The following is a 26,418-nucleotide window of genomic DNA, read 5'->3' as shown; positions in this document are numbered from 1 at the left end:
AGAGATTGTTTACTAAAACAAGAAAAATGTAAAATTTGTCACACTTACAGTACTTTACTTGAGAGTGGAGATGAAGTGTGTAGTAATTGTAGTTTTAAGTAATGTAGTGACTATAGCTTTAAGACTTATTGTCTTGCATAGTATCACAGTGTGAACAAATTAGCGCGGGGAACCTTAGAGTGGAGAGTTCTTCTTCTAGTTGTGGAGCTTTTGGAAGCATGTAACTGCTGCTGCAGCTTGTAAATAAAGTTTCTAATGAGAAACCTGTCTGGAAATTCAGATCCATAACAAACTAACGATGAGGATAACTTGGATCCGGCGTTGTCCCTTGCCCAGGGACTATGGGTATCTTGCTTAAACAGAAGAAAAGGAAGACGTACTCGCCAGATACACCATATTTTGGCAGGATGGGCCTATTTGAACCATCCATAGAGGGTTAGTGTCATAGATACATAGGAAAATAGAAGCAGGAGTAGGTCATTCGGCCCTTCGAGCCTGCTCTGCCATTCTATATGATCATGGCTGATCCTCTATCGCAACGCCTCTCCCCATACCCCTTGATGCCTTTGGAGTCTAGAAATCTATCTATTTCCTTCTTAAATATATTCAGTGACTTCACCTCCACAGCCCTCTGTGGTAGAGAATTCCACAGGTTCACCACCCTCTGAGTGAAGAAGTTTCTCCTCATCTCAGACCTAAATGGCTTACTCCATATCCTGAGATTGTGACCCCTTGTCCTAGACCACCCCCCCAGCCAGAGGAAACAACAACCCTGCATAAACGAAATGCTCAGGGATTGTTTGGTCTGCGGTGTGCAAGATGATGCCATTCAACGGCGATTATTAGCTGAAGTGAACCTCGATTTTAAAAAAGCATTGGAAATAGCACTCATGATGGAAAACGCTGATTGGGACGTGCAGGCTATACAAGGTGAACAAAATGGCGCCATTTTCCAATTGGGGTGGGAACAGACAGCCTGGTGTGGAGCGAAAAGCCGAGATTCTGCCACAAAGCAGGAGATAGTCCCTGCTACCTGAAAATTTCAAATAAATACAGGAAACAGCTCAGCAGCAAATCTGAAAATGAATTGTTACCGATGTGGAAGCAATCCTACTCCTGGATCTTGCTGTTTCAAAGAGGTGAAGTGCTATTTTTGCCATAAAAGAGGGCACATAATGAAGCATCGTAAAGCAAGATTGAGACAGGCTCCCAAGCAGCAAACTAAGTTAATCGAAGTACATAATGTGGAAGAGACAGAAGCCACCAATTCTGATATGTACTCCCTACTTAATGTTAAAGTAGGGAAGCCAGAGACAATTACTGTTACTCTGCAGGTAAATGGAAAACCTTTAATGATGGAAGTGGACACTGGTACTTCAACCACTGTTGTGGGAGACACAGCTTCAAATGTGTAAACAAGGGGACTCAACAATTGAATTTGGAGCAGACTTCAGCCAAATTGAATACTTATACTAGTGAAGCTATCCAACTGAAGGGTATTACTTATACTTATACTAGTGAAGCTATCCAACTGAAGGGTATTACTTATACTTATACTTATACTAGTGAAGCTATCCAACTGAAGGGTATTACTTATACTTATACTTATACTTATACTAGTGAAGCTATCCAACTGAAGGGTATTACTTATACTTATACTTATACTAGTGAAGCTATCCAACTGAAGGGTATTACTTATACTTATACTAGTGAAGCTATCCAACTGAAGGGTATTACTTATACTTATACTTATACTAGTGAAGCTATCCAACTGAAGGGTATTACTTATACTTATACTTATACTAGTGAAGCTATCCAACTGAAGGGTATTACTTATACTTATACTAGTGAAGCTATCCAACTGAAGGGTATTACTTATACTTATACTTATACTAGTGAAGCTATCCAACTGAAGGGTATTACTTATACTTATACTTATACTAGTGAAGCTATCCAACTGAAGGGTATTACTTATACTTATACTAGTGAAGCTATCCAACTGAAGGGTATTACTTATACTTATACTAGTGAAGCTATCCAACTGAAGGGTATTACTTATACTTATACTTATACTAGTGAAGCTATCCAACTGAAGGGTATTACTTATACTTATACTTATACTAGTGAAGCTATCCAACTGAAGGGTATTACTTATACTTATACTTATACTAGTGAAGCTATCCAACTGAAGGGTATTACTTATACTTATACTTATACTAGTGAAGCTATCCAACTGAAGGGTATTACTTATACTTATACTAGTGAAGCTATCCAACTGAAGGGTATTACTTATACTTATACTTATACTCGTGAAGCTATCCAACTGAAGGGTATTACTTATACTTATACTTATACTAGTGAAGCTATCCAACTGAAGGGTATTGCTTATACTTATACTTATACTAGTGAAGCTATCCAACTGAAGGGTATTACTTATACTTATACTTATACTAGTGAAGCTATCCAACTGAAGGGTATTACTTATACTTATACTTATACTAGTGAAGCTATCCAACTGAAGGGTATTACTTATACTTATACTTATACTTATACTAGTGAAGCTATCCAACTGAAGGGTATTACTTATACTTATACTTATACTAGTGAAGCTATCCAACTGAAGGGTATTACTTATACTTATACTAGTGAAGCTATCCAACTGAAGGGTATTACTTATACTTATACTGGTGAAGCTATCCAACTGAAGGGTATTACTTATACTAGTGACGCTATCCAACTGAAGGGTATTACTTATACTTATACTTATACTAGTGAAGCTATCCAACTGAAGGGTATTACTTATACTTATACTTATACTTATACTAGTGAAGCTATCCAACTGAAGGGTATTACTTATACTTATACTTATACTAGTGAAGCTATCCAACTGAAGGGTATTACTTATACTTATACTTATACTAGTGAAGCTATCCAACTGAAGGGTATTACTTATACTTATACTAGTGAAGCTATCCAACTGAAGGGTATTACTTATACTTATACTAGTGAAGCTATCCAACTGAAGGGTATTACTTATACTTATACTTATACTCGTGAAGCTATCCAACTGAAGGGTATTACTTATACTTATACTTATACTAGTGAAGCTATCCAACTGAAGGGTATTGCTTATACTTATACTTATACTAGTGAAGCTATCCAACTGAAGGGTATTACTACTGTACCTGTTTATTATAAGCACCAAACAACACAACTCCCAGTGATGGTAGTAGAAGGTGAAGGGCCAAGCTCTCTAGGTAATGATTGGTTGAAAGAAATTAAACTAAGTTAGGCTGAAATTGTCCAGCTGCGATTAGGAGGACTGCCAGAACTGCTAAGGAAATATGACAAGGTTTTTTGAGACTAACTGAGGAGAATGAAAAGCCTACAGGCCAAGATCTACGTCAACTCTCCTCATTTCTTTAAAGCAAGGCCAGTGCCATATGCTCTGAGGGAGGAGGTTGACACAGAATTGAACCATTTAGAGAGTCTGGGAGTCATATAGCTGGTTCAATCCTCAAGAGTGGGCAGCACCTATAGTCCCTGTCTTAAAACCGGATTACACCATCCAGATCTGTGGGGACTATAAGCTAACAGTAAACAAAGCTGCCAAGTTGGACAAGTACCCTATCCCCAAGATTGAGGGTCTCCATGCTAAATTAGCAGGAGGAACAACTTATGCTAATCTAGATGAGTCACATGTATCAGCAGTTGGAAATGGATGATACCCCCAGAGAGTTTATGGTCATAAATGCCCAGAAAGGGTTATATCAATATATGCCCTTTGGTAATTCTTTGGTATGCACGATTTTCCAGAGGACGATGGAGAGTTTGCTACAAGGACTACCTCAAATTGTGGTCTAACTGGACCATGTCCTAATAATGAGGTTTGCAGAAGCACTTGGCTAATTTGGAGGAAGTCTTGAACAATCTTTGGAAGCACTTAGAAGAAAGTATACTTCTCAGGCAAGCAAAGTCGTTTATTTGGGCCACTGTGTGGATCCCCAAGGGTTACACCCAGTAGAAGGAAAAGTTAAAGCTGTTAAGGAGGCACCTCTGCCTAAAAATGTCTCTGAACTCAAGTCATTTTTAGGTATGGTTAATTGTTATGCTCGGTCCTCACCCAGCTTATCAATGTCCCTAGCCCCTCTACACATTATTAAAGATAAACCAGCATTGGGTTTGTAAATCACCCCACGAAGAAGCCTTCATGAAAGATAAACAACTCTTCCACTCTTCAAACTTGTTAGTACACTACAACCCGGCAAAGGAACTGGTACTAACCTGTGTCGCGTCCCCCTGAGGTGTGGAAGCAGCACTATCACAAGATGGACGATGGTTCAGAAAGGCTGATAGGTCACATGTCCAGGACCCTTTCCACAAAATGGTATTTGCAAATCGAGTAAAAAGAACTATCAATTATTTTTGGATTTACAACATTGTGTAATCGGGAATTAGATTGCAGAAGCAAGGAATAAGTATTGTCAAACAGAAACAAAAATTGCTGGAAAAACTCAGCAAGTCTGACAGCATCTGTGGAGAGAAAGGCAGAGTTAATGTTTTAAGTCCGTATGACCTTTCTTCAGTATTGTCAACTTTCTTACTGGTTTCAATTACCAATTAGGTTACTCCAAAAGTGAATATAATTGCAAATGTATTTAACACTGCTGTATGGGCATTGAATGTGTTAGTGATCTGACAAATTAGGTACCTTTACTGATATGAGTCTATAATGGTTAACTTTCATGTTCTGATCTGCCTGATTCCTCTGTAGACCTTGTGTTCCTCATTTGAATGGTTATCCAGTACCACTTGAAACCTCACAGAAACATACAATTATCCTTCAGAAAGCAATGTGAGGTATTTAAATTCAATAATTTAACCACGGACAAAGTGATGCTCAGAATACAGGACTGTTTGCAAGTGAGAATCCCACTTTGAGTTGCTATTATTGCCCATTATATATCTCTGGCCCATTGGATTGCAGCATACAAAGTATTGTCTGACTGATAACCAATCATTGAATGGCAATCTACATGGTTCTATTTTGGACCAGAGTGAGGCTTGAAGCATATCCAGTTGGTGCAAGTGCAGGTTTGTGTAAACCTTCGATTATGGGTTTCTGTGCACAACATCGTAAATCTCAAGAGTGAATATGATGTCAAGAGTAAAGATGTCATCATATCTTTACAACACCATTATTGGAAAAGTGTTTGTAGGGTAAATTCTAGGAAGGATATCATTAAGGTAGAAGGTTGTAGGCATTCTTAAGAAAAGTGAGGCTGAGGAAGCTTCTGGCATTAATATCCCTTATTTTGGCATTCTTGTGGAAGGCAGATAGAGGTTCTATCACTGGAAACGGCAATGAATGTTGGAACCATGCACATTTGGGTCCCTGTTTAATGGGTAACCCTCCTCGCAGCTCTGTAGCAGGAATGCACTGGAAGTGCTCCAGATTTTCAGCCTTATTTCCATAACACCCATCCTTTCTCTTCACACCAGATTGGATGATAGGATCAATTTTGTTATCTCTTTGATCATTTATTGTTATAACTTTTGTTCTAAATATATTCACACATATATAATTACCATTTAAATACCAAGAAGTATACTTTGCTTTCCAGCTTGACATAGAATCATTTTGTGAAAGACAAAAAACGATAAACCATCAAATCCTTTTGACCTCTTTAAGCTAAGAATGGAATACAATAAGAAACTTTAGAAAGCTTGAGACTTCATTCATGTTATTACATTTGTACATGAAGCATGGTGTGTAATTATTTTATTTTTGTTGCATATTTTAAATACTTTCCAGGGGTTTGAGATATGTCAATTATCGTGTTCTACCTGGCAAGTATCTTCCCCCTTTATTGTTGGTAGTTGAGAACCATAGTGACAGCATTCCTGTGCTTGGTGCTGCAGATCAGAAAGAACGTTAACACCTCCAGTATATTATAGGTTTGCAGTATAGGGGCTGTATTGAAATTTAATACACAGCATTACATTCATTTTAATACTTGGGACAAATCAACCTGTCGCAAATAGTTTCACTTCAGCTGGTTATCAATTTCAAGTCTAACATATTTTCTGCATATCTTCCTTAATAGCAGTTGCCACACAGAAACATATATTCCCTAGCATGATGACTCTGAAACACTGCAATTTTTTACCTTTTTTCATATTTAAGCACAAAATTGTCATTTAAGCCTGCAAAATGCAATTAAAGTGCATATACCAGATAATGCAGCAAGTTACATATATTTAATGCCTTTAATTAAAGAACATCTGACAAGATTCTTTACAAATAGATTTAAGGGAAACCAATTCTGAGTCAGGAAGGAAAACAATAAAAGGAGCAACTGAAAACTTAGTTGGAGGGATAAGTTTTGAGAAATTTATTAATTGAACATACGATCATAAGAATTAGGAGCAGGAGTAGGCCACTTGGCCCCTCAAGTCTGCTCTGCCATTCAATAAGATCATGGCTGATCTGAATGTAACCTCAACCCCATATTACTGCCTACACTCAATAAATTTTCACCTCCTCGTATGTCAAGAACCTATCTACCTCTGCAAGACTCTGCTTCCACTGCCTTTTGAGGAACAAAGTTCCAAAGGCTCTCAATCCTCTGAGAGAAAAAATTTCTCCTCATCTCTATCTTAAATGGGCGATACCTTATTTTTAAACAGTGACCCCAAGTTCTAGATTCTTCCAAAAGATGCAACATCCTGTCAAGACATCTTAGAGTCCTATAAGCTTCAAGCTCTTCCAAACTCCAGTGGATCCAAGCCAAGCCTGTCCAACCTTTCCTCATAAGACAACCCGCCCATAAGATGTAGGAGCAGAAGCAGCTCATCGAGTCTACTGCACCATTCAACTCCACTTTCCTGCTTTTTCCCCATAACCCTTGATTCCCTTACTGATTAAAAATCTGTTTATCTCAGCCTTGATTATACTTAACAACCCAGCCTCTACTGCCCTCTGTGGTAAAGAATTCCACAGATTAACTACAATCTGAGAGAAGAAATTCCACCTCATCTCTGTCTTAAATGGGCGAGGCCTTACTCTGAGATTATGCCCTCTGGTCCTAGACTCTCCCACAAGGGAAAATAATCTCTCAGCATCTACCCTGTCAAGCCCCCTAAGAATGTTTGAATAAGGCCACCTCTCATTCTTCTAAACTCCAGTGAGTACAGGCCCAACCTACTCAACCTCTCCTGATAAGAAAATCCCTCCATCCCAGGATCAATCTAGTGAAGCTTCTCTGGACTGCCTACAGTGCCAGTACATCTTTACTTAGATAAGGGGATCAAAACTGTTTACGGTGTTCTAGGTGTGGTCTAACTGGTGCCTTGTAAGTCTTTAGCAAGACTTCCCTATTTTTATTCTCCATTCCCTTTGAAATAAAGGCCAACCTTCCATTTGTCTTCCCTATTACCTGTTGAACTTATATGTTAGCTTTTTGTGATTCATGCATGAGGACCCCCAAATCCCTCTGTGCTGCAGCTTTCTGCAGTCTTTCTCCATTTAAATAATATTCAGCTCCTCTAATCCTGCCAAAGTGCATAATCTCGCATTTTCCCACATTATATTGCACCTGTCAAGTTTTTGCTGACTCACTTAACCTGTCTATATCCTTCTGTAGACTCTTTGTGTCATCCTCACCACTTGCCTTCCCACCTATTTTTGTTTCATCCGCAAACTTGACAATAGTATATTAATTTCCCTCATCCAAGTCATTAATATATATTGTATTTTGAAAACCTGTGGATTTACAATTTATACAATCTGGACACTACTGTATTCCTTTAATGAAACCTAACTTTTCTATTAAGGAGATTAAATAAGTTATTAGTGTCAGCAGATATGAATTTGGAAGACAAAAAGCAAATTGTGTTAAGATTGCATTGGCAGTTTGCCCCCCATTTCTTTGCAAAGATTAAAAATTTTGCCCAGGGATGCAGGAATAAGGAATGGAGAGTACGCTAAACTTATAGAAGAGATAAGCAATAGGTGTGATATATGTAAGAAATAGAGAAGGACACTGTCACGGCCGACTGTGAGTCTATCTTTAGCGAGAGATTTCAACGAAGTTGTGGCAATAGGTTTAAAGGTGCGGGATAAAGAAAAGAACATTTTTATTTTACATTTCATAGATTTGCAACAAGGTTTAGTCAGTTGACAATCATATACAGTAAAGAAAAGAAAATAATTGTGGATCAGGTAATGGAGAAATCAATAGGGATCAGATTGGGACCACCAGTGAAATTCCTCATCGATATTTTGAGGTGGGGGGAGTTTAGTGACGGTGAGTTCTGGGATGTCTGCGAAAACATGAATATATTAGTTATGAATACTGCAGCTGAAAGCCCCTTCAGTAACGGAGTGTGTGAAAGGAATCACGTGGTTATAGATGAAATGCTTCGTAAAACATTGGCGGATAGACCGAGCTGTAAATTAACATCAGCTCTAGCATAGGCTGTCCTTGCCAAGAATTCACTGCAGATGGTTGGGGGTTATAATCCATATCAGGTGTTTTTTTTTAGTAGAAACCCAAAAATTCCTTCAGTCCTGAGTGATCACCCCCCAGCTTGGGAGGGAACTACAATTAACTCTACCTTTTCTGAGCATTTAAATGCCTACACGTGGGTAGAAGAGCGTTCCTTAAAGCTGAAGTTTCAGAAAGAATTCATTGAGTTCTGAGACACAATGACATCTATGGTGTACTATAAAAGAAAAGGATTTAATGAGTGGAAAGGCCTGGGAAAGATTATAGGTAAAGATGGTAAAACAGTGATTTTACAGCATGGGAACTAGACTATTTGGGTATACTCATCAAGGTTAGTTGATGCAGGCTACATATTTGTGGGTCTGCAAAGTGTTGTAGGAAGGGAAGAGGAACCGTGTACTTCTCAAACCCATATGTTGCATTATTGTGAGGACCAGGTAGCTGAAGTTGACAGGGTATATGGTGATGGAGACGGTAATTCGGACAACAAAGTGAACAACTGCTGAAAGCTGGCACTAAAGTTACATACTTGCCAGAAGGGGCAAGTCATGGGCGGGATGCGACAGTTGTAGGTACAGTTGGGAAGGCCAGAGGAAAATATAAAAACTGGTTAAATGTACGAGATAAAGGACAGAAGGTTAGGCCTCTGGATTGGGAACATTAAGTCCAGAAATGAAACGCACACAGTGGATCTGGGAGTGAACATCCCTCTGGGAAGAGATCGCAAACTGTTGAAAGAACATTTATAAATGGGAGAGGGAGATCAAACAGTAACAGTCCGGAGCATGATAGAGGCGGGATAGAGGGCATAGCTTAACAGGGTCAAGGAATATGGCACGGACTGGTAACGCTACAAGGAGCTTATGTGATCGAGAAGTCTTAGTAGCTTCAAACAAATTAGACAAATTAATAAAGGATGCCAAAGAGCAAAAACTACATAATTGGAAAGAGTTAGGGGTGTCAGATAGGGGACAACCAGCTCTGTCTCATAAAAGGATATACATGGAAAAGATGCTTCCCGAAGTGACTTATAAAGCTGAAGCCAGGCTAGTGGCACGAGGGTTTGAAGAAAAATTGGATGACCGGGATAAAAGAGTAGATTCACCTACGGCAGGGAATATTGTGCTGAAGATCTTTTTAGCTCTATTAGCAACAAATGCTTGGGAATGTGAGCCCATTGATAGTAAAGCTGTTTTTTTGCAGGGACACCAACTTCAAAGGGAAGTTTTTCTCTGTCCACCAAAAGAGGCGTGGAAGCTGAATAAATGCGTATACAGTTTATACGGCCTCCAGAGTTTGGTATTTCTCAGTGAGGTCAGTTTTGTTAAAGTTGGGCTATCAGTTGGAAGCAGACCCAGCAATGTTTTATTGGCACCATGGAGGGAAACTTGCAGGCAACTTTATGATGCATGTAGATGATTTTTTTGTGGGGTAGTAGTAGCGAATTTGAAACGGTTGTCGTTACTGGGCTCAGAAGGGAGTTTAAAATTGGAAATCAGGCTTCTGGTGCGTTTAGGTACATTGGATTGGGAATCAGGCAGAGCGGATCACACGTCCTTTACATCAGCCATCCTACTTAGAGAACACTAATCTCATTGCAATTAGTCTTGTCAGCTCCTCCCAGAAAGATATAGTGGCTTCTGAAATGGAAAAAGAGCAACTCAGAATTCAAATTGGGTAACTCAGTGGGCAAACAAACAAGGCCAGATGTCCGTTCTGACGTTTTGGAACTGAGCACTGAAATGAATGATCCCAAGGTTGAAGAAGTCATTCGGGCAGACAAAACTTTGACGAAATTAAAAATGGAGCAGCGTGTTTTTGAAGTTCCCATCTTTGGATGATGTTAGAAAAATTGAACTATTTGTGTTCAGTGATGCATCTTGTGCAAATCTAATTGATGGATTTTCGAGTGTGGGAGGATTTATAATATTTATAATATTTCTCATGGAGGGTAAAGGCAAATGCTGCCCTTTGGCATGGGAATCTAAAAAGATACAAAGAGCTGTAAAACGTACGTTAGCAGTGGAGACACTCACCCTTGTTGAGGTAGTAGATATGGTATTCTTTATATCAAAGACACTGGCAGAAGTTTTAAATGGAAAAGGGTATTCAGGAACAGTACCTATAGAATGTCATAGATAACAAGTCACAAAGTGCGTTAACGAGAAGAGGTTGCGAATTGACATTGCAAGCTTAAAACCGATGCTTGAGAATAAGGAGATTGCCAAGATCAAATGGATTGATAGCAGCTACCAATTATCTGAATAAAAGCAAAAAAACTGCGGATGCTGGAAATCCAAAACAAAAACAAAAATACCTGGAAAAACTCAGCAGGTCTGGCAGCATCTGTGGGGAGGAGCACAGTTAACGTTTTGAGCCCGTATGATTCTTCAACAGAACTAAGGAAAAATAGAAAAGGGGTGAAATATAAGCTGGTTTAAGGCCGGGGGTGGGGGGGGGGTGGGTGTGCGGTGGGACATGAAGAGCTGGATAGAGGGCTAGTGATAGGTGGAGATAACCAAAGGATGTCACAGATAAAAGGACAAAGAGGTGTTGAAGGTGGTGATATTATCTAAAGGAATGTGCTAATTAAGGGTAGAAAGCAGGACTGCTTCACCAAAAGAGGAGCAAGCTCTAAGAAGTTACTAGAGATCCTCAAAGAGGATCTTTTTCTTGAAGAAAAAATATTTCTTTTGTGTGGACATATCTATACATGTGTTCTTTTTTTAAGGAGGGTAATAAGGTCAATTTATTGAATGAAAAATTTATATTGATGTTTGTTATTACCATTATTTTTTTGTGTGATTATATAAACTCAGGATTACTTTCTTTTTCAGAAGAGGGGAGTCTGTAAGGGAAGGAAACAGTTAAAGAAGTTCAATTGTTAAGTATTAGATTGTTTAACTAAGTACTCATTTGGTCGTATTAAAGGGATAGCAGTTGAGACTGGGTGGGCTTGTGGAGAGTTTTATGACGAGCAATTAAACTCTGTCTGAAGGATCTGCCTTGGTTTCAGTCTTCATTTCTAAACAGCGATTGGAACTTAGTGCAGATTAGGGACAGGCTATCCAAATGCTAAATTTGTCATTGTTATACTGTTTTCTGCTTGCAAAATAAGTGAAACATATACTGATTTCTTGCCCTGTAGTGTTTTGGGGCAACACATGAATTTAAACTTCATGAAGGTGAGGGATGAGTAGTCAAAGTAGATCGGTGAGGACAGGAGAAGATAATTGATAGGATCCATATGGTAAAGTGTTATGCAAGTTGGAGTTTATACAGGCTGGAGGAAGGGAGGCGAGCAAGAACAGTGTTGGCGTATTGGGGGTAATGAAGGCATGTATAGGGTTTAAGGGACAATGGAGAAGAGGTGGAAAGGAGATGACAATGCTGCTGAGGTGGAGGTACGTGGGGACGTTTGGTAGTGGGGAGGATATGTTGTCTGAAATTAAGCTTAAGATCAAATGGACCTCCAAGTTTTTGAATGGTCTGGTTGGTCCTGTATTATTTTAATGTATTTTTAACACTATTTCTAATGCATTTTAAATGTTTAAGTTGATGCCTAGAAACTCAGTGATACACACTATGTATACTTTCGCCACAAAGAATCTCACTAATTTTATTATATTTCAACATTTTTAATTTACCATAAAACAGACATGTGATGTAGAGTGGAAAACTCCCTCACACTGCATCCACCCTAATGGAGCACTTATGGGCTTCTCAAAACAAGTTGTAAAACCTTTTTTTGATTTCTGATAAAAATATTTTATTCTTTGCTGAGTATTGTTTCAGTTATGGTGGCACTTATTATTAATTATTATTTTGATGAATTTGACAGCTTTACGAGAGAAAAACAACCTTTCTGTGCCCTCAGATATTATACACCATAGATGGAAATCAGGGCTGTTGGTCTTCAATTTCTGAATAAACACTTTCTGCGATCACCAATTATCTCTGCAAGTGTGTGAATGGTGGATCAGATCTTCAGAAAAAAATTATTTCAAAGAGCTGTAAAAAAAAAGTGACCAGAAATCATGAGGTGAACATATAGCAATGACATTAATAACAGATTGGCAAAAGAAAGCTATGACAATTCCTAAGATAAAAGCAAAATACTGCGGATGCTGGAAATCTGAAACAAAAACAGAAAATGCTGGAAAAACTCAGCAGGTTTAGCTGCATCTGTGGAGAGAGAAACAGGGTTAATGTTTTGAGTCCTTATGAGCCTCTGTCTTTCTCTCCACAGTTGCTGCCAGATCTGCTGAGTTTTTCCAGCCTTTTCTGTTTTTGCTATGACAATCCATGTTCTTTAAGGTAATTTTAAAAAGTAAAAGTCAATTACGTATCAAAATTAGGTTACCACAGAACACGTTACTCCACCAGTAAATAATGTTGTAGGTCTCCCAACACTCAATCTCCTTTCTAGTTCACTTCTGTTATGCATTTTGGGTTGACTTTAGGTCCGAGGGGAGGCAGTGGCACACTGGGAATGTCATCAGACTAATAATCCAGAGGCCCAGACTAATGCTCTGGGGACATGGGCTTGAATCCACCATGGCAGCTGGTGGAATTTAAATTCATTTAATAATCTGGAATTAAAAGTCTAGCCTTGGTAATAGTGACCATGAATCGATTGTTGTAAAAATTCACCTGGTTCACTAAGGCCCTTTAGGGAAGGAAATCTGCCTTCCTTAGCTCATCTGACCTACATGTGACTCCAGACCACAGTAATGTGGTTGACTCTTAAATGCCCACTGAAATGGCCCAGCAAGTCACTCAGGAATGAAACCAGAAGGATCACCCAGCAATAATCTAGGCACTAGAAATAAAGATGGCAAAACCCAGCTGTGTCAACCCTGCAAAGTCTTCCTTACTAACATCTGGGGGCTTATGCCAAAATTGAGAGAGAGAGTATGATTAGTCAAGCATCAGCATGACATAGTCATACTTGCGGAATCATACCTTACAATGTCCCAGACACCACCGTCAGCATCCCTGGGTATGCCCTACCCCACGAACAGAATAGACCCACCAGAGGTGGCAGCATAGTGGTATATAGTTGGGAGTTACCCTGGGAGTTCTCATTATCGACTTTGGACCCCGTGAAATCTCATGGCATGAGGTCAAAAGTGGTTATCACCTACCACTCTCCCCCTCAGCTGATGAATCAGTTCTTCTCCATGTTGAACACCACATGGAGGAAGCACTGAAGGTGGCAAGGGCACAGAATGTACCCTGGGTGGGGGACTTCAATGTCCTTCACCAAAAGTGGCTAGCTAGCACTGCTATTAACCAGGTTGGCCAAGTCCTAAAGGATGTAGCTGCTAGACTGGGTCTGCGGCAGGTCAGGAGGGAACTAACAAGAGGGAAAAACCTACATGGACCTCATCCTCACCAATATACTTGCAGATGCATCTGTCTATGATGGTATCGGTAGGAGTGACCACCGCGCAATGCTTGTGGAGATGCAGACCCGTCTTCACAATGAGGACAACCTCTGTGTGGCACTATCACCATGCTAAATGAATAGATTTTGAACAGATCTAGGAATTAAAAACTGGGCATCCGTGAGGCACTGTTGGCCATCAGCAGCAGCAGAATTGTACTCTAACACAATCTGTAACCTCATGGCCCAGGATATCCCCCATATTACTATCTACTATTACTATCAAGCCAGGGGATCAACCCTGGTTCAATGAAGACTACGGGAGGATATGCCAGGAGCAGCACCAGGCATATTTAAAAATGAGGTGTCAACATGGTGAAGCTACAACAAAGGACTACTTGTATGCCAAACAGCAAAAGCAGCAAGTGATATACAGAGCTAAGTGATCCCACAACCAATGGATCAGAACTAAGGTCTGCAATCCTGCCACATCCAGTTGTGAATGGTGTTGGACAATTAAACAACTCGTTGGAAGAGGAGGCTCCACAGATATCCCCATCCTCAATGATGGAGGAGCCCAGCACATCAGCACAAGCTAAGGCTGAAATATTTGCAATAATCTTCAGCCAGAAATGCCGAGTGCATGATCCATCTCAGCCTCTTCCTGAGGTCCCCTGCACCACAGATGGTAGACTTCAGCCAATTCAATTCACTCCTTGTGACGTCAAGAAATGGCTGAAGGCACTGGATACTGAAAATTAGAGAAATGATTATGTGGCTGAAGACTGGTGTGGGAGAAATGGATTTCAGTGCATGGGACACTGGCACCAATACTGCGGAAAGTTGGATCTGTACTGTTGGGACGGTGTACACCTGAACCATGCTGGCACTAGTGTTCTAGTGAGCCACATAACTATGGAAGTAGAGAAGGTTTTAAACTAAATCATGGGTCCAAGGGATCAAATGTGGAAAGATGTGGTAAACCAATGAGTAGAGACAAGGCAAGAGAGAAAGTTATTAATATGGGAAATGATAAGTAGAACCCGACAGGAAGCGATAGAGACTACAAATATAAAAGTAAAACAGCAGTCAAAGCTAGAGATTCCAAAACTAATAAAAGAACAAAACTAAGCTCTTTATCTGAATGCACGTAGCATTCGAAACAAAACAGGTGAACTGATCGTGCAAATAGAAATAAATAAGTATCATCTGATAGCCATTACAGAGGAATGGCTGCAGGGTGACATAGATTGGGCCCTAAATATTTAAGGGTACATTGACTTTTAGGAAGGACAGGAAGCTAGGAAAGGGTAGAGGGGTGGCTCTGCCAATTAATAATGGTATTAGTGCAGTAGAGAGAGATGATCTAAGTTCAGCAAACCAGAACGTAGAAGCGATGTGGGTCGAGATGAGAAATGATGAAGTCAAGAAGTCATTTGTGGGAGTGGTGTACAGGCCCCCTAATTGTAACTACACAGTAGGACAGAATACAAAGGAAGAGAATGGAAGCTTGTCAGAAAGATACGGTGGTAATCATGGGGCATTTTAACCTACATATAGACTGGGAAAATCAGATGGCTAAAGGTAGTCTAGATGATGAGTTCGTAAAACTTTTCAGGATAGTTTCTTAGAACAACATGCTCTGGTACAAACCAGATAACAGGCTATACTAGACCTGGTATTGTGCAACGAGTTAGGATTAATTGATAACCTCATAGCAAATGCACCTCTCGGTAGCAGTGATCAAAATATGATTGAATTTTAAATTCAGTTTGAAGGAGAAAAGAGTGGGTCCAGGACTAGTATTTTAAACTTAAAAGAGGGGCAATTATGTGGGAATATAGTAGAGCTAGCTAGAGTGAACTGGGAAATGAGGTTAAGGGATAGGTCAATAGAGATGTATTGGCAGACATTTAAAGTGGTATTTCAGAATACACAGAATCAGTACCGAGAGAGAAAAATTCCAATGAGAGGGCCCACCATCTGTGGCTAACTAAAAAATTAAAGCTAGCATCAAACTTAAAGAAAAAGCATATAATTGTGCAACCTGGTGGCACGTTAGAAGATTGGACAGAATATAAAGAACAGCAAAGAATGACAAAATTATTAATAAGGAGTATGAGAGAAAGCTAGCTAGAAATATAAAGATGGATATTAAGAGTTTCTTTAGATAATTAAATCAGAAAAGTTTTAATAAACTGAGTGTTGGTCCTATAGAAAGTGAGTCTGGGGAAGTAATAGTGGAAAATGAGGAGATGGCAGATGAATTGAACAGGTATTTTGCATTGGTCTTCACTACAGAGGAACTGGAAGGGTAGGAGGAACTCAGCGAAATTACAATCACCAGAGAAGTGGTACTTACCAATTGTTGGAGCTGTGGGCTGGCAAGTCCTTGGGTCCTGATAGACTTCATTCTAGGGTATTTAAAGCAGTGGCTAGTGAGATAGTTGATGTATTGGTTTTAAATTTCAGAAATTCCCTGAATTCGAGAAAGGTGTCATTCAATTGGAAAATAGCAAATGTAACTTTTTTATTCAAAAAGGGAGGGAGACAGAAAGCAGGAAACCACAGGCCAATTAGCTTAATATCTGTCATAGGGAAAATGTTGGAAGCTATTATTAAAGATGTTATGGCAGGGCACATAGAAAAATTCAAAAAAATCAGGCAGAGTCAACATGGGGTTTGTGAAGGGAAAATCATGTTAACCATTTTATTGGAGTTCTTTGAAGGAGTCACATTTGCTGTGGATAAAGGAGAACTGGTGGATGTACTGGACTTGGATTTCCAGAAGGGATTTGATAAGGTGCCACATCAAAGGCTATTGCAGAAAATAAAAACTCATGGTGTAGGGGTAACGTATTGGCATGGATAGAAGATTGGCTGGCTAACAGGAAACAGAGAGTAGGTAGAAATGGGTCTTTTTCTGGCTGGCGGGTTGTAACTGCTGGTGTGCCACAGGGAGCAGTGCTAGGCCCTCAACATTTTACAATTTATTTAAATGACTTGGATGACGGAATTGAAGGTGTGTTTGTTAAATTTGCTGATAATACAAAGCTAGATAGGAAAACAAGTTCTGAAGAGGACATATGAGGCTACAAAGGGACACAGGTTAAGTGAGTGGCAAAGATCTGGCAAATGGAATATAATGTGGGCAAATGTGAAATTGTCTATTTTGGCAGGAAGAATATGAAATAAGCATCTTATCTAAATGGCAAGAGTTTGCAGAGCTCTGAGGTTCAGAGGGATCTGGGTGTCCTAGTGCATGAATTGCAAAAGTTGGTTTGCAGGTGCAGCAAGTAATTAGGAAGGCTAATAGATTGTTATCATTTATTATGAGGGGAATTGAATGCAAAAGTAGGGAGGTTATGCTTCAGTTTTACAGGACATCGGTGAGGCCACATCTGGAGAACTGTGTACAGTATTGGTCTCCTTATTTATTGAAGGATGTAAATGTATTAGAAGCCGTTCAAAGAAGGTTTACTAAACTAATACCTGGATTGGGCAGGTTATCTTCTGAGGAAAGATTGGACAGGTTAGGTTTGTATCCCTTGTAGTTTAGAAGAGTAAGAGGTGACTTGATTGAAACATATAAGATTCTGAGGGCTCTTGACAGGGTGGATGTGGAGAGGATGTTTCCTCTTGTGGAAGAATCTAGAACTGGGGGTACTGTTTTAAAATAAGGGGTCGCTGATTTAAGACAGAGATGAGAAGAGTTTTTTTCTCTGAGGATTGAGAGTCTTTGGAACTCCCTTCCTCAAAAGATAGTGGAAACTGTCTTTGAATGTTTTCAAGGCAATGGTAAATAGATCCTTGATAACAAGGGGGTGAAGGGCTACAGGGGTAGGCAGGAGGTTGCAATCAGATCAGCCATGACCTTATTGAATGGTGGAGCAGGCTCGAAGGGCCAAATAACCTACTCCTGCTCCTAGTTCGTACATTCGTATGGTACTCAATGAATGTTATTCCTGATTTGAGACATTTACATGAGGAAGAGCTTTTTCATGCAGCAACTGGTTGGGATCTGGAAGCACTCCCTGAGTGTAGTGGAGGCAGGTTCAATTGGGGCTTTCAAAAGGGATTTGAATCATTGTCTGGAAAGGAAAATTTTCAGGGCTATGGGGGAAAGGCAGGGGATTGGCACTAGGTGAATTGCTCCTTCAGAGGACCAGTATAGACACAATGAACAAATGGCCTCCTTCTGTGCTGTTTCCATTCTATGATTAGTAATGTGACAGCTAAGTTTATACCACATAAATATCTTCAGAGATACTTAAAATGTTTTCTGTATTTGATATTGAAACAGTTAATTAAGATATAATTTTCTGATCATCGCCCTTGCTTTCCTTGATTTTCTGACTAATATTTTATCACAAATTGCTGAGGTGCTGTTTTAATTAGGTTCTTCATGCTCTCCTGGTTAACTCTATAAGATGAGTTCATCAAATGTCAGCTTTGATTAAATGGTACTATTCTCCCCTCTGAGGGGTGTGAGATCAAGTTCAGGACTGAGCATAACATCAACACTGACAGTTCACTGGAGTACAGGGGGAGTGCTGCACTACCAGTAGCATGATCATTTAGATCAGGCATAAAACCTGCCCTCTCAAGTGAATATAATAGACTCCACGGGGCTATTTGAAGGACAGCAGAGGAGTTCTTTTGGTGTCCCGCCCAGTAAGTATCTCTCAACCAACATCACTAAAACAGATTAGATGGTCATTGTCATGATGCATTTTTGTGGAACCTTGCTGTGCACAAATTAGCTAACATATTTCCCTACTTTACAACAAACTACACATCAAATGTACTTAATTGGCTTTAAAGCATTTTGGAATGTTCTGAGGTTGTGAAAAGCACTCTGCAAATACTAGTCCTCTCTTTAATCAGTTCTGACATAAATGGTTGTAAGGGCAGGAGAATTCTGCTTCTGTAACTGAGTCAACTTCCATCAGCACTCCTTTCTCTGATTGTATGAATTATTGTGATGGTTTGAAGTTTAGCATTCTTGTGTTTTTCTTCATGGATGCAAGATGAAAAACTTCAGCTATATGTCTCTTCAGCAATATTCAATTCTCTTTGGTTTGTTTCTCCTTAGGGGTCAAGTTCCTGCTGAGGCAGAACTCAATTACTTGCAGGTTGCCAAAATATTAGAGATGTATGGAGTTGATCTCCATCCTGTTTTTGTAAGTATTATATTCATAAACGAGGTTAAAGTAAATAGTAATTTTCAATATTTTGTTGTTCCTTTTTCTCCAAGTCAAGTTACGGTTCCACTAATTTGATGGGCTTTAAGATCTTTGCCCCAGTGGCTGAGCAAGCCTATTCTGGCTACTCAGGTGTGGAGAACGAATGAAGAACTCTCTCCTAGAGGTTCCCTGTGCTGCTAACCCATTCGTTTACACAGATCATGTGATCGTACAACACAGGATTATTCTTAAAGCTACAGTCCTACATTTATCAAAACCATAATTACTACACAATGCTTGTACACTTGCAGGGTCACTGGATCATGTTGGGCCCCTTGCCTTGTGACAGAGACTTGCTGTAGTGCTGTCATCACTATATTGACTGAGATAAAGTAATACCTCAAAACTAGTGATTAGTCACTAATAAATTCAATAAGGAATTCAAGATATTTTTTTTTTACCTAGAGACAGATTAGAGTATGGTATTTATGACAACAAGAAGCAGTTGAGGTAAATAGTATAGGTGGATTTAAGGGGAAGCTAGATAAGTACATGGCTGAGAAAAGAATAGAAGAATATACAGACAGGGTGAGATGAAATAGGATAGGGAGAGGCTTAAATGGCATATAAATACCTTCTTAGATTTCTTGCGCATAATGGCCTATTTCTGTGCTATAAATTCTACATAATTCTAAACTTGGTGCCTCCCTGGTCTGTTTATGCATGGCACCATACAGTTTAATGCAAAGGAGCCATTAGGAAGTCCTATACTAAAAAGAAATGTAGCATCCTCACCCATGATGTGCAATGAAATAAAATCTGTTATCAGTACAGTACAAGCTACATAGCGGAATGACATTCTCCTCTGTCATCCAGTTGGGCAGGACTCCACTCAACTGGTTCTATTCTTATCTATCCACTCATAGCCAGAGAATCTTCTGCAATGGCTTCTCTTCCAGCTCCTGCACTCTTAGCTCTGGAGTTTCCCAAAGATCTGCCCTTAACCCCTTCCTATTTCTCATTTCCATGTTTCCCCTTGGTGACATCAACTGAAAACACAACATTAAATTCTAAATGTACACTGATGAAACCCCACTTTACTTGTCACCACCTCGCTCCACCATCTGCCTTCTCCAATCAGCCACACTGCTTGCCCAACATCTAGTATTAAATGAGTAGAAATTTCCTCCAACTAAATATTGGGAAGGCCAAAGCCATTGTCTTCAGTCCCTGCCACAAGCACTGTTCTCTAGGTTGAACCAGGCCATTTGTAACTTTGGTGTCATATATGACACCAAAATAAGCTTTGGACCAAATATCCACCTTATCACCAAGACTGCCTACCCCTGTCTCCATAAAATTTCCCTACCTCAACTCGTCTGCTCCTGAAATTTTTATCCATGCCCTAGTTACTTCTAGATTTGACTATTCCAACACTCCCATGGCCAGCCCCTCATCTATCATCATCGAAGACTTGAGATCATATTAAACTCTGCTGCATATATCCTAGCTCACACCAAGACCCATCACCTCTGTGCTCACTGATCTGAATGAGCTTCCATTAAGCCTCGACCTTATATTATTAATCCCTGTTTTCGAGCCTCTCTGTGGCTTTCCCCATTGCTATTTCTGTAACATCTACTGGCCCTACCATGGCCTGAGATGTCTGTGCTCCTTCAATTCTGGCCCCTTGCACATCCCCAATTATAAGCGTTGCACCATTGATGGCTGTGCTTTCATTACCTCAGCCTTTAAGGTATGGAATTTCTTTCCTTAACCTCTCCACCTCTCTACCTCTCTCTCGTCCTTTAAGACACTTCCTAAAACCTACGTCTTTGACCAAGCTTTTGATAATCTGTTTGAACATCTTATGTGGCTTGGTGTAAAATTTTATTTAATAATCTTCTTGAGAAACACTTTGAGCTTTTACTCCTTTAAATTTGCTACATAAGTACAAGTTATTGATAATAAAATTATATGAGCCTTAAGACAGGTTACAGCTTTCTAATGTGGTAAACCGTGCCCATCAATCTATGTGTATAAACCCAAACATGTATAAGTAATTTTGCATGCTTCTAAGTTAAATTTTTACAGTGTATTTATATAAATCAATTAAACACATATTTGTATGGGGATAAAACTATTATTGACAATAAAGGCAGAATCATTTTAGTAGTTCCATTTCTGGACTCCTATACTAAATCAAGCCTGCGAGAATTCCTGTATTCATTTGACCTAAGGTATAATTTGCATTACAGTTTTTTACTTCAAGTTTTTTAAGATATGTTGTGATAGCCATTATACCCAAAAAGCTTGAAATTACCTTTTGTTCTACCACATTCCACCATTTATCTTTTAAACCCCTTTTTCTTGAGAAGTTTAGCAGTCAGGATTTAGAAATTACTGACCCTTGCAGAGGTAAAATTTATTTTCTTGGAGCATTTAGAACTCCCTACTCCTTGCAAATATCAATTTTTCTGGATTAGTGCAACATGCAGAAGTTTTGAATAAACATTTTACATGTATATATGCACATTTTATCATGTGTCAACTAATTCATGTCACTTAGGCATATTCCCTGGTGTAAATAATGACCTATGAGCTGGGCAGAAACAAAAAAATGGAAAATCATGTGTAGTAATCTATTAATAAGATGGTACTCTTTCTGATATTTGTGTACTGGTCTTCCCCTGGCACCACCACACCTTCACTCCCCCACACCCACCCTCAACCAGATCTCCAGTTTTGCTATTTCTCTCATGTGAATCTAATTTTCTCTTTTTTCCATCAGTGACTGACTTGCCTTCCTTGCACTAACAATTCTGGTTCTAGTTTAACTACTTACTGTAGCTTTTGCACCTAGGTGGGGATGTAAGCTGTGAGGAGCACACAAAGAGGCTGCAAAATGATATAGGCAGATTAAGTGAGTGGGCAACAAGGTGGCAGATGGAGTACAATGCAGGGAAGTGTGAAGTTATTCACTTTGTTAGGAAGAATAGAAAAGCAGATTTTTTTGAAAGGAGTGAAACTTTTAAATGTTGGGTGTTCAGAAGCACTTGATTGTACTCCTACAAGGAACACAAAAGGACAACATGCAGGTACCGGAGGCAATTAGGAAGGCAAATGTCATTTGGCCTTTATTGGAATTGTATCGGAGTACAAGAATAAAGAAGTCTTACTACAATTGTACAGAGCTTTACCGAGACCACACCTGGAGATCAGTTTTAGGCTTCATATCTAAGAAAGGATGTTCTTGCCTTGGAAGTGGTACAGTGAGTGTTCACTAGATTGGTTCCTGGAATGAGAGTGTTGTCCTATGATGAGTGCCGAGTAAATTGAGCCTGTGCTCTCTGGAGTTTAGAAGAATGAGACGTTATCTCATTGTAACACAGGATTCTGAAGGGGCTTGACAGGTTGGACACTCAAAGGTTGTTTTCCCTGGCTGAGGAATCTAGAATACCAGAGCACAGTTTCAGGATAAGGGGCCGATCATCTAGGACTGAGCTGAAGAGACATTCCTTCACTCAGAGGGTTGTGTATCTTTCAGATTCTGTACCCCAGAGCTTTAATCATTGAATAAATTTAATGCTGAGATAGTGTCTCAGGGAATCAAAAGATATGGGGAGTGGGCGGGGAAGTGGAGCTGAGGCAGAATATTAGTCATGATCGTATTGAATGATGGAACGGGCTCAAAGTGCCTTATGGTCTACTCCTGCTATGTCCAACATCATGACGAGTTTTCACTTCTCTGGCAATGGTGTCCCTTTTCTCCCTGCTGCTCAAATGCTGCTGTATTTTTAACAATTACAACATAACCTGCTCCAAAATAATCCACACTAAACATAGGATTTATGGAGTTCTCTGCTGCACAGCACAGCAAAGGAAGAGAACCAGCTGATAATGACAGCTTTTTGCCCCACTGCCCTCAGGTCCAAATTCTAAACCTGTTGCTATTTTTTACTTATCTTATCTTGCTGGTGCCTCACATTCTATGTTTCATCTTAGGGAGGCTTGTTAATTTTAAACTTGTGCAATATTTAGTTAGCAGCAAAATGTGCACCATTAAGCCATGCAACACAAAGACTGTGAGTGGGTTTGGAAACAGACCCTCTATATATAAATGAAAAGCACAACTAAAAATCATAGCATGACAACAACCCTCTGAACAGGAAGTATACAGATGGTATGAATATTTTTAATTAATACATGTAAATGATACCTTTTATTGCATTCCAGGGAGAAAACCAGACAGAGTATTTTTTAGGATTAACACCAGTTGGGGTTGTTGTCTACAAGAACAAAATCCAAGTTGGAAAGTATTTCTGGTAGGTGATTGTAAACGTACACCTGATTTTTGTTTTCTTACCTCACTTGTTTTCATTTTAAGCTAAAAGGTTCTCTGTTTGGTAACAGGCCAAGAATCACCAAGGTGAACTTCAGAGAGACCCAGTTTGAGTTAAGAGTGCTAGGCAAAGATGTAAGTATCACACCAGCATGATATTTTTCCCTTGACATCAATCCTTAAAACACATTTTCATAAGATTATTGTTTTAGCTTGAATTAAATTTTGTGCCATTAGTTAAGAACTACGTTAATATTTCCTAAATAGATTTCATTTAGAAACCAGCTGATAATTATTCAAAATGAAGCCCCAAAAGGTAAAAACATAGTTCATGGTCAAACTGAGTGTCTCTACTTCCAGTGGCACATACAACTTTCACTTAATATTCAGAAAATGTATTTTAGTTGTATCTGCCCCTTTAATGTGCAATTTATAGTTTGTACTCAACCACAATTTCCCTGTTAATTCATGTTTAATTCATGCTAATTCTGGAAGTATTGGATGAATAGCATTTAGTGTTTGCTCTGTTGACTCATCACAGAATCACAGAGTCTCACAATGCAGAAGAGGCCCTTTGGCCCATCGAATCTGCACCAACACGTGAGAAACACCTGACCTACCTACCTAATCCCAGCACTTGGCCCATAGCCTTGAATGTTATGACGTGCCAAGTGCTCATCCAGGTACTTTTTAAAGGATGTGAGGCAACCCGCCTCTGTCACCCTCCCAGGCAGCGCATTCCAGACTGTCACCACCCTCTGGGTAAAAAGGTTTTTCCTCACATCCCCCCTAAACCTCCTGACCCTCACCTTGAACTTGTGTCCCCTCGTGACTGACCCTTCAACTAAGGGGAACAGCTGCTCCCTATCCACCCTGTCCATGCTCCTCATAATCTTGTACACCTCAATCAGGTTGCCCCTCAGTCTTCTCTGCTGCAACAAAAACAGCCCAAGTCTATCCAACCTCTCTTCATAACTTAAATGTTTCATCCCAGGCAACATCCTGGTGAATCTCCTCAACACCCCCTCCAGTGCAATCACATCCTTCCTATAATGTGGCGACCAGAACTGCACACAGTACTCCAGCTGTGGCCTCACCAAGGTTCTATACAACTCCAACATGACCTCCCTACTTTTGTAATCTATGCCTCAATTGATAAAGGCAAGTGTCCCATATGCCTTTTTCACCACCCCACTAACATGCCCCTCTGCCTTCAGAGATTTATGGATACACACGCCAAGGTCCCTTTGTTCCTCAGAACTTCCTAGTGTCATGCTGTTCATTGAACACTTCCTTGTCAAATTACTCCTTCCAAAGTGTATCACCTCACACTTTTCAGGGTTATATTCCATCTGTCCCTTATCTGCCCATTTAACCATCCCGTCTATATCTTCCTGTAGCCCAAGACACTCAACCTCGCTCTTAACCACCTGGCCAATCTTTGTGTCATCCACAGACTTACTAATCCTACCCCCCACAAAGTCATCCATGTCGTTTATATAAATGATGAATAGTAGGGGACCCAGCACAGATCCCTGTGGTACGCCACTGGACACTGGCTTCCAGTCACTGCAGCAGTCTTCTGTCATCACCCTCTGTCTCCTACAACTAAGCCAATTTTGAATCCATCTTATCAAATTACCCTGTATCCCATGTGCATTTGCCTTCTTTATAAGTCTCCCATGTGGGACCTTGTCAAAGGCTTTGCTGAAATCGATATAAACTACATCGACTGCACTACCCTCATCTACACACCTGGTCATCCCCTCAAAAACTTCAATCAAATTTGTTAGGCATGAGCTCCCTCTGACAAAGCCATGCTGACTATCCCTGATCAAACCCCTTGCCTCTCCAAGTGGAGATAGATTCTCTCCTTCAGAATTTTCTCCAATAGTTTGCCTACCACTGCCGTGAGACTCACTGGTCTGTAGTTCCCTGGCTTATCTCTACAACCTTTCTTAAATAGCGGAACCACATTAGCTGTTCTCCAGTCTCTGGCACCTTCCCCGTGGCCAGAGAGGAATTAAAAATTTGGGTCAGAGCCCCTGCGATCTCCTCCCTCAGCTGTCTGGGACACTTTTAAGCCTGCCAACACCTCCAATATCTTGTCACTCCCTATATTAATTTGCTCAAGAACCTCGCAGCCTCTTTCCCCGAGTTCAATACCTTTATCCTCATTCTCTTGGGTGAAGACGAATGTGTTCATTCAACACTCTTATCGATGTCCTCTGGCTCCAACCATAGATTGCCCCATTGGTCCCTAATGGGCCCTACTCTTTTCCTGGTTATCCTCTTCCCATTGATATACTTATAGAATATCTTGGGATTTTCCCTACTTTTACCAGCCAGAGCTTCCTCATATCCCCTCTTTACCTCCACCCTGCATTGTCTGTACTCCACAAATGCCTCTGCTGATTTGCTCCCCTTGTACCTGCTAAAAGCCTCTCTTTTCCTTCTCATCGTATCCTGAATGTCTCTGGTCCTCCATGGTTCTCTGGGCTTGTTACTCCTTCCTATCACCCCAGAGGGAACATGTTGAGCCTGTGCCCTCCCCATTTCCTTTTTGAATGCCCCCCACTGCTCTTCTGTAGACTCATTTAGAGTAAAACTTCCTTTGTTTAAAACCATGGAATTTTGCGACTTCATTCCTTTCGTAAATAACTGGGATTTCGTAATTTTTTTAAAAAAAGTTACTGATCTCTACCGAGATCATAACAATAAACTGTCACAATAGAACTGATTTCACTTATCCCGTACTGTCTAATTTTCTGTCCATTTAAATGAATAGATGTAAAGTCATCCATTGCTTACCCCAGTTTCTGGACCAATGCTCCCTGCAAGCACTCCTCTTTACCAACAGTGCCTGATTGAGGAATCAACTTAATTTTATGATTACACAGGTGGATTCTGTCTATCAAGGACCCGGTGCTTTGACCCTCTTATGTGGGGAGACAGAAATTCATAGATATGATATAGCTATGTTGAACTTGT

At 40.0% G+C, this 26,418-nt stretch overlaps 1 protein-coding gene across 5 annotated transcripts in view; it reads left to right on the top strand.

The window, feature by feature from the left end:
* epb41l4a (erythrocyte membrane protein band 4.1 like 4A) overlaps nucleotides 1–26,418 on the top strand; it is a 374,673-nt gene that overhangs the window by 202,628 nt on the left and 145,627 nt on the right. For all 5 annotated transcript variants that reach the window (XM_041186876.1, XM_041186875.1, XM_041186874.1 and 2 more), the window contains exons 9-11: nucleotides 18,995–19,082; nucleotides 23,322–23,410; nucleotides 23,499–23,562. In XM_041186876.1, the coding sequence (XP_041042810.1) occupies nucleotides 18,995–19,082; nucleotides 23,322–23,410; nucleotides 23,499–23,562 (241 nt within the window). The remainder of the gene's footprint in view (nucleotides 1–18,994; nucleotides 19,083–23,321; nucleotides 23,411–23,498; nucleotides 23,563–26,418) is intronic.

Source organism: Carcharodon carcharias, chromosome 4 (genome assembly GCF_017639515.1).
Source record: "Carcharodon carcharias isolate sCarCar2 chromosome 4, sCarCar2.pri, whole genome shotgun sequence".
Taxonomy (NCBI): domain Eukaryota; kingdom Metazoa; phylum Chordata; class Chondrichthyes; order Lamniformes; family Lamnidae; genus Carcharodon; species Carcharodon carcharias.
This window is presented reverse-complemented; position numbering and strand designations above follow the sequence as displayed.